Source organism: Oncorhynchus mykiss, chromosome 25, assembly GCF_013265735.2.
Source record: "Oncorhynchus mykiss isolate Arlee chromosome 25, USDA_OmykA_1.1, whole genome shotgun sequence".
NCBI classification, from domain to species: Eukaryota; Metazoa; Chordata; class Actinopteri; order Salmoniformes; family Salmonidae; genus Oncorhynchus; species Oncorhynchus mykiss.
In genome coordinates, this window is record NC_048589.1 from 5,715,926 (window position 1) to 5,729,787 (window position 13,862).

General features: G+C 42.4%; 1 protein-coding gene across 12 annotated transcripts in view; it reads right to left on the minus strand.

The window, feature by feature from the left end:
• Nucleotides 1–13,862, minus strand: part of wdr25 (WD repeat domain 25) — a 38,070-nt gene that overhangs the window by 16,919 nt on the left and 7,289 nt on the right. For 8 of the 12 annotated variants that reach the window (XR_002470721.2, XM_021584376.2, XM_021584372.2 and 5 more), the window contains one exon: nt 10,522–11,172. Coding sequence is in view for 11 of the 12 variants with exons in the window: in XM_021584370.2 (XP_021440045.2) it covers nt 10,522–11,172 (651 nt within the window). In the remaining variant the exon portion in view is untranslated. Of the gene's footprint in view, nt 1–10,521; nt 11,173–11,843; nt 11,906–12,168; nt 12,711–13,176; nt 13,224–13,467; nt 13,483–13,862 lie in introns of those variants that run through there. The other 4 variants (XM_036962482.1, XM_036962481.1, XM_021584371.2 and 1 more) reach the window with 4 other exon arrangements.

The window sequence follows — 13,862 nt, forward strand, 5'->3', positions numbered from 1 at the left end:
CCTCATTGTGGCTAGCTATTTTTTTGGCCTTCAAAAAATGTTTAGTTCTAAAAAGGTCACCAGTGCTCATTTTGTTGACATTTTCAGCCCTCGCACACTGTTGCTCCTATGGCACTAATCTGGTGAGCACCTTTGGAGCTCCAGCCAACATCACTGATTTACAGCGGTTTTCGACCCCTCTTCAGCTAATTTCTGCCATGGAACTTCCCCAAGCTTCCTATTTTAGGGACGAGGCTACTAACCCTTTACGTGAACACTAAGTTAGCTAGCTAAACGCCAGGGAACACTGGCTGCACAGCTAAGTATTGGTGAAGCACACAACAAGATCTCCCTCCCCGGGAAGTATGCTTGATATAACTAGACTACTGACCCACTGGGCGAACGGACTCGCTAGCTATACAGCGAAGCTTCGAATAGCAGATGCATAGCCCAGGTCTCCATACCAGAGATATGGCTACTTTTACCACTGCACAGGGAGAGTCCCCTTCTGTGATGCAGTTAGCCCACGCAACACTACTAGGCGAAGCTCACTTAAGAAGTATGCCATTCACGTTCTTCAGCTATCAGTGTGCAAGCAATAGCTAGGCAATTGCCAGCCAGCTAATACCAGGGCTAGCACCACAGCTACCGTCCGCCAGTACACACTGAGCTAGCTCTTATACCTACACTGGGTAGTGTTACTTTCCCCCTTATGTAGCTTACCAGCGCCCTCGCTGGCTAGGTTGACCAGTTGTGCCTTGGTACTATGGTCGTGGGAGATGTTTCAGCCTGTAAAGAGCAATAGTGTTCTGCGGCTAACTACAGCTATGTGTTTAGCTAGGTGAGTTGTACAGACCCCACGGCCAGGCTTTGAGTAGCTCACATATAAACCAGCTGCCAGAACCTTCTCGCTCAGCATTATGGCTATTGTTTTCCCCGTACTGGACGAACTAAACCAAGCACTCAGATACCTGGAATTATTAGCTAGCTACAGCTAAAACTGACCACTTACACCGCACAGCACTACGGTCAAATGAGGCGCAACAATGCTCACCCCGGATAACATGGTGGAAGCCTGAGTCAGAATAGTAATCTCCTGGGTGAACAGTGGCTAGCTGATCCCAAGTACGACAACCTCACATTTGAGCGTAGTCTACACTCAGTACCCAAACAGCTAGACCCATCCTACAATCGTTGTGGTGCTTGAGTCCATTTCACAGCTGCAGTTCGAGCCACTGGAAAGCGTGAAAATTAGATTGCTTGCTTGAAACTGCTTTACCTTTAGCCATTGCATTAGCAAAACAGGTTGTAGAGCTGCATGCACCGTCAGGCCACAACTACCTATGATTTGCCCCAGCGATATCCAAGGTTTGCCCCTTGTGTTAGTAGTGCTTTATCCCATTGTATGGGAAGCTTTAGAAGCTTGTCTAAATCATGGACATTGTTCCAAGGCATCTCTTTTCAAGATATCTATAATGTGGCATGCTGGGGTACCCCCCATACATTCGTGAGGTTCTACGAACTGGACGTCACTACACCCTCGTTAGAGCATATAGTGCTTATTGTCGGGACTTCTGAGGGTTGATCCGATCCAGACATGGCTTCAGAGTATATGAGCGCTACTCGATGTGGCTATATCCCCAAAGTGACCGAACGAGTAATTGAAATAGAACTTAGGTAGAACTAGGTTACCTAATGTAACCCCGGTTCTATGATATTATGAGTGAGGTCTCTCACCGCATTCATGCTTTGCGTAAGGAAGATGAACGTACTTCGAAGTGAAAATGGGAGCAGACTACGGCTCCTTATATGGAAAGTGGGTTGGTCCACTATTGGTCATTGCGCCTGTCCGACAGACGTTGTGTGATTGGACCTTCCTAGACTCCATCCCTAAGAGGTGTTACCCAAAGTGAGAGACATCACTCATATCATAGAACATAGGTTACATTAGGTAAACTTAGGTCTTCCTGGGTCGTTTTAATTGGGGCACACTGTAGAAAAACATTTTGCAACAGAAAATTAAAACAATTTCTTATCTGGCAAGTTAAGGTAGTCCCTCACAGTTTAATTCCATTTTCTTCCATTTGGTGCCATACGACCCTGGTGAAATGTGGTAGGTAGTAGTGTTACATGGTACACCGAAACGTCAGTACTTTCTCGATACTAGAACATACTTTTAGGTACTTCTGTCAAATGTGTCCCATGTCATCTACTGATTGAGAGAGGATCAAGTCTGTCTTTCAGCACAGCTGATATTCCCATAGCGCACTCATTGCTAGCTCTAGCCTGCCATGAGGAAACACTGAGCACGGTTACATATAAATGCTCCATTTAAGCTGTTTGTGGGTGCAGCTCTGCCAGGACAGCCTTGCAGAATAAATAACAGCCAGCACAGAGAAGCAGGAGATTAGAAAGTTGAGTGGAGTTTCCCCCCGGTAGTTAACGCCATCAACGTTTCCCTTTACTGTGGGATCGAATCAATGCAATATTAACCACTTTCAATGCAACATACCGAAACAAAACTAACTATGCAAGAGATTTAGTTGTAGGCATAGAGCATCAGATTTTATTGCATTGACAGGCATGACTCAGGCCAGTACTCTACACAGAGTACAGGCCGGTGACCCATAACCAATCAGAGCTGCAGTAGACCTATATGCAAATAGACTCTTGCCATATATGGATATGCCATTCACTTTGAACTGGACTATTTTACAGCATGAGCAGTCACGATTATTACACAATTGTTTTGAGATCAAAGCGAGCGCTGCATGTAGCCACGTGTGCACATTTGTTCATATTCTTTGCTAGTTAGTGCGTTATTGGCCGAGTTATAGCTACTTTGTAGTCAGCAATGTGGGAGTGATTGCTTCCAACAAGAGCAAAGTGTGTACATTTGAAGCGATCTTTGAAAAGCACGTCTGGTACAGAGATTTTTTTTTTATGTCTTAAAAAAAAAAGAAGGTCAGTGTTGTATTTTGAGACAGGCTTGAATAAGCTAAGTAGCCAATAGGCGGGGGATCACGTGACCCTTGGACGAGATGGCCGCATGAACTAAGAGCTCCGCACAAGTAGTTTCCAATTCCTAATCTTACCTCCACTCCAAGTTCAAACTCATATAGCTTTAGTAAGAAAAAGTCATGGCGGCTACAAAAGGCGACACTACAGGTGACATTTTTACCCGGACTCGAGTATTAGCGACGGAAAAAGCCTCCAAGAAGAAGCTAGCTTCAGAAAAAACTAGCGCCATTAGCCAGGAGCAAGAGAACCCGCTCCCCCACGAGGCACAACAAATGCCAACCTCGCACTCTGTCGAAGACATTCTTTCTGAGTTGAGATCCCAACTTACAGAACTAAACACTACATTAGATGCCATTAACTCTCAGCTCAGTGCGATAGGGGGCAAGGTGACAATCCTGGAAAACCCTTTGCCTGACATCAACAACAAGAACCATAAACGCGGGGCGCCTGGACGAGGCAGAGGGGCGAATCCTATCCATGGAAAACTTATTGACAGATGCCATGGAAACAATAGCATATGCTAAAAAGAAAATCTAGCATCTGGAAGAGAAAAGAGGACCTGGAAAACATAATATTTGTGTTCTATTCAATCTGGGCGAAAAAGAAGAGGGAAACATGCCACTGATCCGCTACCTGCAAGACAAACTTCCCGAGTGGCTCCACATGTCCACCGACAGGCCCATAGAAGTGCTCACTGAGCACTGAGGCCCCCACCAGCAGCCAGACAACCACCGCGCCCAATCACCATACGTTTCCTGAGATTCACCGACATGGAACGAGTCCTACAGGCGGCGAAAAACAACACCATCACAGTGGGAAACGCCAAACTCGCTTTACACCAGGACCTGTCAGCTGGAATACGCCGAGAATTTGACGAAGTGAAGAAATACTCCATTGACCGAGGCATCTTCAGGGGATTCAAATACCAAAACGAGCTCAGGATTCTTCACCAAGGAGCCTTGTGACACTTCAAAACTCCCGAAGAGGCAAAACGTTTTTTGAAAGACAATCCTGGCCAATGAGAAACAGACCAATGACTAAATTCGATTAATGCCGTTACTAAAGGAGGTAAGACGACATATAGCCGATATCAAGAGACCCACCCCCTAAAGGTCATTATAGCCGTCCAATTTATATTTATTTTCCTTTAACTGAGAGGGATGGGCTGTATAGCCTAACCTAGGCCTACTAATGTTTCAGCCTACTTTTATTTCCCTGTTTTTTTGTTGTTGTTGCTATTATTACTTGGGGTTCCCTATGTCCCTCGGGGGAGGTATATGTAGGCTTGGCTATTGATTTTATTTTTCTCCCCTCTTTTACTGTGGTCTGGACGAGGGTAACTATGTTATTTACTCAATGCGGGGTGGAGAGGATGAGGCATTTCTTTGGTGGAGAGAGGGAGACGTTGTGCGTTGCTAACTGTTCCCGGTTTTTGTTTTATTCGGAACACAGAATTGAGAATGAGCGGGGGGGGGGGGGGTAATAGATCCAACGGGATGTGTCGAGTTGTTTGGGAACTCGGCTGGGGTGTTCAGAGATTATTATTTTATGTACACCATTTATTTTCCTTTTATGTGAATGCAGCTGTAATTACTATCCATTTTTACCCAGCGATGACTTGCACTAAAGTTTGATTACTGCTCGATGACAATGACTAGTACCTTGAATCTATTGACATGGAACTGCCATGGTCTAGGGCATGCAATAACATGAAAAAAGATACTCTGTGCTCTAAAAAAGGAAAAAGCAGACATCGCGCTATTACAAGAGACACACCTCTGTGATGCTGAACATGCCAAACTCCGCAGAGCTTGGGTGGGACAGGTGTATTTCTCATCTTTCAAATCAAACAGTAGAGGCACAGCCATACTTATCCATAAAAATGTTCCATTCATAATTGACAAAAACATATCTGATCCGGAGGGGAGATTTATTTTGATAACTGGGTCACTATATGGTCAACCAATTACTATATTAAACATATACGCCCCTAACACAGATACTCCTGCCTTCATGTCAAAAATTATAACCCTGTTCAATGAGCATTGTGTCTCCTTTGGCGTGGTGGCCGGAGATTTTAATTGTACCCTTAACCCAACCCTACACAAATCATCTCAAGTCCCCACCACAAATCCTAGATCTGCAAAGATGTTGAACTCTCTTACTAAAGAGATGGGACTGATAGATATCTGGAGAGAGACTAATAGCTCATCTATGGACTATACATACTACTCTAATGTCCATAACACCTACTCCCGTATAGATTACATTTTTATCCCAAAGAGTTTCATAAATTCAGCCACTTGTACAATCAGACCCATAGCACTTTCAGACCACGCCTTTGTCCACCTCCGCTTTGACCTCTGCAAAAACATCCCGAGGTCAAAGAGCTGGAAATTCAACACCTCCATGCTATCAAATGAAGCGTTCCATACATTGGTAACTACATGGATAGACAACTACACACAAGACAATAAAGATTCTCCTGTTTCTCCGGCCACAATGTGGGACGCTGCTGAAGCCACACTAAGAGGTCATCTAATTGCATATGCTTCCTCTAAGAAAAAAGCAATGGAAGCACACAGGCTAGATCTTGAGAGGGAGCTGGAATGCTGTGAAAAAATACATAAACAATCCCTAGACAGCACCTCCTGGAGTCATCTTAAAGCATCAAAAGCCAAACTGAATTTGGACTACACTCGGGAGATAGAAAAAAAAAAGTTATCTTTACTAAACAGAAATACCATGAGTATAGCAATAGGCCCAGTAGATTGCTTGCTTACCAATTAAAAAAGGAGCAGTCAGAGCGTACAATCATGGCTATCCGAACAGCAGAGGACGAGGTCACATATGACCCCAAAAAGATCAATTTAACTTTATGATTTTTACTGCAAACTATATACCTCTGAGAGAAAACACACAGAGGCAGAACTCCACTCTTTCCTAGAGGGAATCTCGCTACCTAAACTATCAGAGACCGACCAAGAAGATCTCAACTCCCCCTTCACTCCTGAGGAGATCCTGGAGGCAACTACCTCCATGCCACCTAATAAGTCCCCAGGCCCAGATGGATTCCCCAGAGAGTTCTACAAAGCTTTTTGGCCCCAGCTCAGCCCTATCTTCATGCCAATGCTGGAGGATTTTTGCAAAAACGGAGTTCTCCAGACTCAATGCACACAGCTCGCATTAGTGTTGCTAAAAAAAGACAAGGACCCCCTATCCTGCTCGTCCTTCCGGCCCATAAGCTTGTTGGATTTCGACTATAAAATAATTACCAAATTGCTCGCCAAAAGACTAAACACTCTTCTTCCCAAAATAATAAAAGCGGACCAAACTGGATTTATTAGAGGCAGATACTCTTCTGATAACATTCGCCGTCTTTTTGATATTATTGATCAAGTAAACGCACAGAAGACCCCTGTCGTGCTGGCTTCACTGGATGCTGAGAAGGCGTTTGACAGGATGGAGTGGAGCTTTCTGTTTTCAGTCTTAGAAAAGTTCAATATGGGCCCAAATTTTATTAAATGGATCAAATCACTATACTCTCATCCAAATGCCATGGTGACTACTAATGGACTGAACTCTGACAGATTCCCTCTGGAACGGGGCACAAGACAAGGGTGCTCACTGTCCCCGCTGCTCTACTTGTTGGGGGCGGAGCCTCTGGCAGAGCTGATAATGAGCAATCCAAGTATTATGGGTGTTTCTGCAGGTGGCCTGCAGCACAAGATTTCGCTTTACGCGGATGATGTCTTGCTCTACATATCCAACCCTGAGAAATCCCTCCCTCTCATTTTAGACACAATTGCTCAGTATGGCAAGTTTTCAGGTTATAAGATCAATTTTAACAAATCCACTGCCTGCCCTCTCAATATTACACTCACCAGCTCTATGAAGACACTTTGTCCTTTCCAATGGAAAACACAGGGGTTTCAATACCTCGGGATCTTCATAACACCAGATCTGAATAGCCTTTTTAAGGAAAATTATCTTCCACTCCTGGACCGAATCAAGAACGATCTCCAAACCTGGATCTCCCTCCCAATTAGCTTAGTAGGAAGAATTAATGTAATCCGTATGAACGTCCTCCCTAGACTGAACTACTTATTTCAGATGCTCCCATGCTATCTCCCAGTTTCCTTCTTCAAAACAACTAACCAAAGCATCAAATTTATATGGGGCAATAAAAAAACCTAGGATCAAGTTTTCCACTCTATCGAAACCTGAATCTAAGGGTGGTCTTGCCCTTCCCTCCCTTCAATTGTACTACTGGTCTGCCCAAATCCGCAACATGCTAACATGGATCACAAACAGACAAGAGTCAACGTGGATTCAGATAGAAGCCCAATCCTGTGGTTCATTGCCCTTAAGCTCAATTATATTCATTAATAACTTTAGTGAAGTGGGCAACATAGCCAAAACCTTTGTGATTTACAGCACCCTACTAGCGTGGAGGGACTGTAAGAAATACCTGGGCATTTCCTCCCAAATATGTTCTCACTCGCCTATAGTGGGCAACCCAGACTTGCCAAAAGCCCTGAGGGAGGCCAACTTTAATATTTGGCATACTCTAGGAATCAGGACCTTTTCAGACCTATTCCATCAGAAAACCACTACACTGAAATCCTTTCAAGAGCTCTGCAGTGAATTCGATGTGCCAAGATCCCATTTTTTCAAATATCTTCAAATTAGACATGTAATTTCCTCATTTACCTCCAAGAGGAGGTTTAGAACTCAGTTGATTGAAGTTGAAACCCTTCTTGTCACAGCACAATCCATTAAAGGCAAAATATCTTACAACTATAGACTCCTTTCTGAGAAAGGAGGCTCCTCCTTTACTCCTTTGAAAATGATCTGGGAAAAGGACCTTGGTCTGACTATCAGTGATGAGTTATGGGCGGAGGTTTGCGACAGGGTATACTGCTCCTCTACCAGTGTAAAAATGAAAGAATCTAATGACAAATTTTTGTACAAATGTTATTATACTCCTTTGAGACTCCATAGAATGAAAACAGATATGTCTCTTAACTGTAAAAGATGTACCTCTGAAAGTGGAACCTATATGCATGTATTTTGGAGCTGTAGGGAGATTGCCAGATTCTGACAATCTATACATACTGCTGCACAGAAAATACTAGAGGTACAGTTTGATATGACCCCGTGTGTCTATCTTCTTAATGCCCAGCAGGACTTTGTTCTTGATCCTGACAGAGAAAATTTGCTTATGACTATTACATACTTTGCTAAGAAATGTATTCTTCTATTGTGGGCCTCAAATACCCCTCCTATATTTAAAATGTAGATTGACCAGATTGTTGACTTTCTCCCTCTTGAAAAGCTCACTTATGACCTCCACAAGAGACAGCCCAAGTTTGATAGACTCTGGTCTCCACTATTCAACTATATTTCAAACTGGACAGAGTGAATGGGGTGACTAGGGAAATGCATGTTGTGTAAGGTACTGTAAAACCTAAAAACGAATTATTGGCCCGTCGTCTCAGCGAATGCTTGAAATAGCTGATAAGAACCTTGATAGTGCTGCTGCAAGTGTTATATGTTTTTTTTTTGTGTTTTTATTTGAATTTTGTTTTTGAGTACGTGTGCGTGTATATATATGTACGTATGTATATGTGTGTATGTATGTACGCATATATATATATATATATATATACATATACACACATACATACATACACACACCAAGGAAAATAAATGCTTTTGTTTGACTATCATTCATTTTAATTGTATTTTTATTTTTTCATATGTATTATTATTTTGAGATTTTTTCTTTTTTTAAAGCCTGTGAATGTGGAATGTGTTTTGTTGGTTGATTGAAAAACAAGAAAACTTTAAGTTGAAAAAAAAAAGTAGCCAATAGGCAGAGGGTATTATAATTTGTCTGATTCTCTGTAATGGGAATAATGAAAGTGGTTTCTTACATTAAACACCACAACAAAATGGTCAGTCACCTCCTTGTCTGAAGGACAAGTGGATAAACAGGTTAATGTCAGGCCCTGTGTGTTATTTTTTCTTCCAAAAGTCTGTATGAATGTAGGCCTACATTGAACACCACACATTGGCCGCTACTGTAGACAATGATATAACTGCTATTTTCATGTTAAAATGTTGATGCATTTTCTCATGGTAGGCCTACATTTTAATCAAATAGCCACAGTAGCCTAGTTGGTCACTGTTAAAACAGTAAATTAAAGCGGGTACAGCTTCAGTGTTCACAGTAAACGCGCGTCTGAAGTTGCACAGAATTAATATAAGTAGTTTAAAAAATGTTCCCTAATAATCCTGTTCACATCTGAAATCAGGCCATAAAAAGAAACATTCTACCACAGTGACCATGTCAATCAAATTCCATTTGATTCGGAATTCAGACATTTAAAGTTTGTATGTGAAAACTATTTCTAAGATGCATACTTACAGGTGTTTCCTGAACTCTTCACTCGGCATAACAGGGAGGCTTGCTGCTGGCACATGTGCAGATTAAGCCGCTTACATGCCCTAATAATTTGAAAGATTGCTCTGAAAACCAGGGGTTTTAATCGGTGTATGTATGCTATGCCTACTTCGATTTTGACCTTAAGATAAGCAGAGTAAGATGTTTACATGACAATTTCCACTCTGCTTACTCCCGTAAATCAATGTAATATCAAATTATTTGCGTGCATGCAAATGTGCTCACCACTGGGAGTTTCTTTGTGTGTGAATTACATCATGGCACTTTTATAAAAGAAGAGACTGCTTCTATGTAAATGTTGTTGATCAGTAAAATAAAATATGTCCCAAATGGAAGGTAAACTGATTGTTTTCCATCTGTAGCCTCATGAAAAACAAGCTCAATGCATTCACGTGTATTGTGAACAGGCCTAGGCTACATCTTGATTTACCCAGTCTATCAATAGAGACTTACCATTCAAATAAATTATTACCATTATGCTGTTATGTAGTTAGACTGGTAAAAAACTAATTGAAATTGATTGTATGATTGTATTTTATTAATTAAAGCATACATTCAAAAATCTATGGAATTATATTGAACTCAAAAGATATCTGGATCAAGTGCCATCCTGTGACTTTGGCTAATACGCATTATTTGTTGTTGTTGTTGCTGTGGTATCATTTGGGCATTGTTTTAGTATGTAGTATCGTGATGGTATCGAGTATTGTGATACTGAACATGGTATCCAAGTCATAATTCTGGTATCGTGACAACAATAGTAGGTAGTAGTGGAGGGAAGGAAATCCCATGGGTCCTGACACACATTGCTCTGACAGTGACACAGGTGTTTCTAAAGGCAGCATGTCTCGCTCTGTTATCATCCATCTTACCGTCTAACCTGGTGAGCCACTTACATTGAACGTCAGATCTGTACACTAATTACCCACTTACCTGTCCCTAGGACTGACAAGTGTAAAAGTATGCCTGTGTGTAGGCTATGATTTACGCTACGACATGTATGACCCGAAAACATGGAGCACACAATGGCTCACACACATCATCATGGTTACCTTGACAGTCTTGTCCATGGAGGCAGACAGTAGGAGATGGCTGAGCTGGGGCACTGGGCACCACTGGATCATGTTGATTGGAGCCTGGTGGGCCTGGAGGCTGAGCTGCATGCACCTCGGCACCGCTGCCCTGCCAGGCCTGGGCCCCAGGTACGGACGCACCCGCTCAGAGACCTCGGTCAGCAGCCTGGAGACAGTGGACTTATCATTTGTTTCCAAAGAGGTTGGTTCTTCTCTCGTTCCTTGTGTGGCCAACCTCTGTCTCTTAGGAATGTATGGCGAGACACCAGGTGGTGCAGCCTGATGCCTCTTCGCTGTGGTCAAATTAACACAGTATTGTGGAGCGGAGTATGGTTTTGAGTTTGAGCTGTTCTCCACAACCCCTGAGAGACCCAATGGAAGGGGATAAATCTCCCTGTGAGGTTCAGACACTGTCCTACCTTCAACACATTGTCCTATTTCCAGTTGTTTGTAATGGGGACTGGGTAATAATGGTCCATAGAAGTTAGAATCCAACCATTTTTGGTTTCCTTGGGACTGCCTGATATCATCCATGGGACAGTTGGCAAGATGAGGGAGTGCTCCGTCATCATCCTCCTGGTCAGAATCATCATAGGCCACTAACGAGGTCATTGTCCTTTCCCCAGAACCCTGTGGGATGTCAATAAAATACAATTTATTGAGACAGGTTTAAAGCAGTGTTAAAAAACATATTTTATTTTTATTAACCTTTATTTAACCAGGTAGGCTAGTTGAGAACAAGTTCTCATTTACAACTGCGACCTGGCCAAGATAAAGCATAGCGGTGTGAGCAGACAACAACACAGAGTTACACATGGAATAAACAAGTCAATAGCACAGAAAAATAAAAAAAAGTAAATATACATTGTGTGCAAAAGGCATGAGGAGGTAGGCAAATAATTACAATTTAGCAGATTAACACTGGAGTGATAAATGACCAGATGGTCATGTGCAGGTAGAGATACTGGTGTGCAAAAGAGCAGAAAAGTAAATAAATAAAAACAGTATGGGGATGAGGTAGGTAAATTGGGTGGGCTATTTACCGATGGACTATGTGCAGCTGCAGCGATCGGTTAGCTGCTCAGATAGCAGATGTTTAAAGTTGGTGAGGGAGATAAAAGTCTCCAACTTCAGCGATTTTTGCAATTCGTTCCAGTCACAGGCAGCAGAGAAATGGAAGGAAAGGCAGCCAAATGAGGTGTTGGCTTTAGGGATGATCAGTGAGATACACCTGCTGGAGCGCGTGCTATGGGTGGGTGTTGCCATCGTGACCAGTAAACTGAGATAAGGCAGAGCTTTACCTAGCATGGACTTGTAGATGACCTGGAACCAGTGGGTCTGGCGACGAATATGTAGCGAGGGCCAGCCGACTAGAGCATACAGGTCGCAGTGGTGGGTGGTATAAGGTGCTTTAGTAACAATCCTGGGTTGTGTTCAGTTCAACAGAACATTTGACAAAAGTGTGTAACATTGAATTTAACAGAAACAGTTCTGAATTACCAGCTGGAAAAAAAAGTTGATTATGGTGGCCCAGATGGTACTTACCGTATAGTGTGCTGCACAAGTTTTGCGATTTAAAATGGCCACAATTCACCACACCCACCAAACTGGAACAAGCGTACATACCTCAAGACACATTCACTCTTAAATTGAAGCTGGACAAGCTAAGGAAGTTTATAGAAGAGGTGAAGTCGACGATGAGGATCATCCAAGACACTCCGCGAGGCCGGCTCCTCCCAAGATTTTTTAGGCCAGAAAGCCGAGCCACGCAAGGTTCACAAAGAGGAGAGGATGCGGAAGAGGCCAACACAGAGGAGGAGGAAGAAAGCAAGATTATCCAACCACATGGAGCAGGACCAGAACAAGGCTGTGATCAACATTTCTGGAGAACCCCTTTCTGATGACACTGTAAGGGTCTTGTCTAAACGAATGTCCTTTGCTCCCAAATACTCAACTAATTAACTTAACTCATATGCATGTGTCTGTACTAATGTTTGTGTTGCTTTGTGCCAATGTTTTTTATTTATTTATTTATTTATAAATCTAATTTTACTTCCTGGTCAAGTTACTTGATGTAGAATAGAGTTCCATGTAGTCATGGCTCTATGTAGTACTGTGTGCCTCCCCATAGTCTGTTCAGGACTTGGGGACTGTGAAGAGACCTCTTGTGGCATGTCTTGTGGGGTATGCATGGGTGTCTGAGCTGTTTACCAGTAGTTTAGACCGACAGCTCGGTGCATTCAACATGTCAATACCTCTCATAAATAAAAGTAGTGATGAAGTCAATCTCTCCTCAACTTTCAGCCAGGAGAGATTGACATGCATAGTATTAATATTAGCTCTCTGTGTACATCCAAGGACCAGCTGTCCTGCCCTGTTCTGAGCCTATTACAATTTTCTTAAGTTCTTTTTTGTGCCACCTGACCACACGATTGAGCAGTAGTCAAGGTGCGACAAAACTAGGGCCTGTAGGACCTGCCTTGTTGATAGTGTTAAGACATTATGTTTGGTTTGTGTCACTTTTACCCTTTAAAACGGGTTCTCCACATCAAAATGTGTAAATTTGTTTTGTTGCATTCTGGACAAAGTAGATTTAGGCTTAAAATGTGTTTGAGGGCACAGAAACTGACTGACCTGACACTGTTGTCTGTAGTTGGAAAGGTATTTTTCTTGTACCAGGCCTTCAGATGTAGAAACAAAATAGGTCAATCTTTTGCATACACACACACAATAACATACGCACTATACTTACTAGAGGTCGACCGATTAATTGGAATGGCCGATTTTGCAGATTTAAAAAAAAAAATGTTTATCTAGTCTTTATTTAACTAGGCAAGTCAGTTAAGAACACATTCTTATTTTCAATGACGGCCTAGGAACAGTGTGTTAACTGCCTTGTTCAGGGGCAGAACAACATATTTTTACCTTGTCAGCTCAGGGATTCAATCTTGCAACCTTCCGGTTAACTAGTCCAACGCTCTAACCACCTGCCTCACGAGGAGCCCACCTGTTACGCGAATGCAGTAAGAAGCCAAGGTAAGTTGCTATCTAGTATTAAACTTAATCATTTTCACTAGTTATAACTACACATGGTTGATGATATTACTAGTTTATCTAGCGTGTCCTGCTTTGCATATAATCGATGCAGTGCCAATTCGCGAAAAAGGACTGTTGTTGCTCCAACGTGTACCTAACCATAAACACCAATGCCTTTCTTAAAATCAATACACAGAAGTATATATTTTTAAACATGCATATTTAGCTAAAAGAAATCCAGGTTAGCAGGCGATATTAACCAGGTGAAATTGTGTCACTTCTCT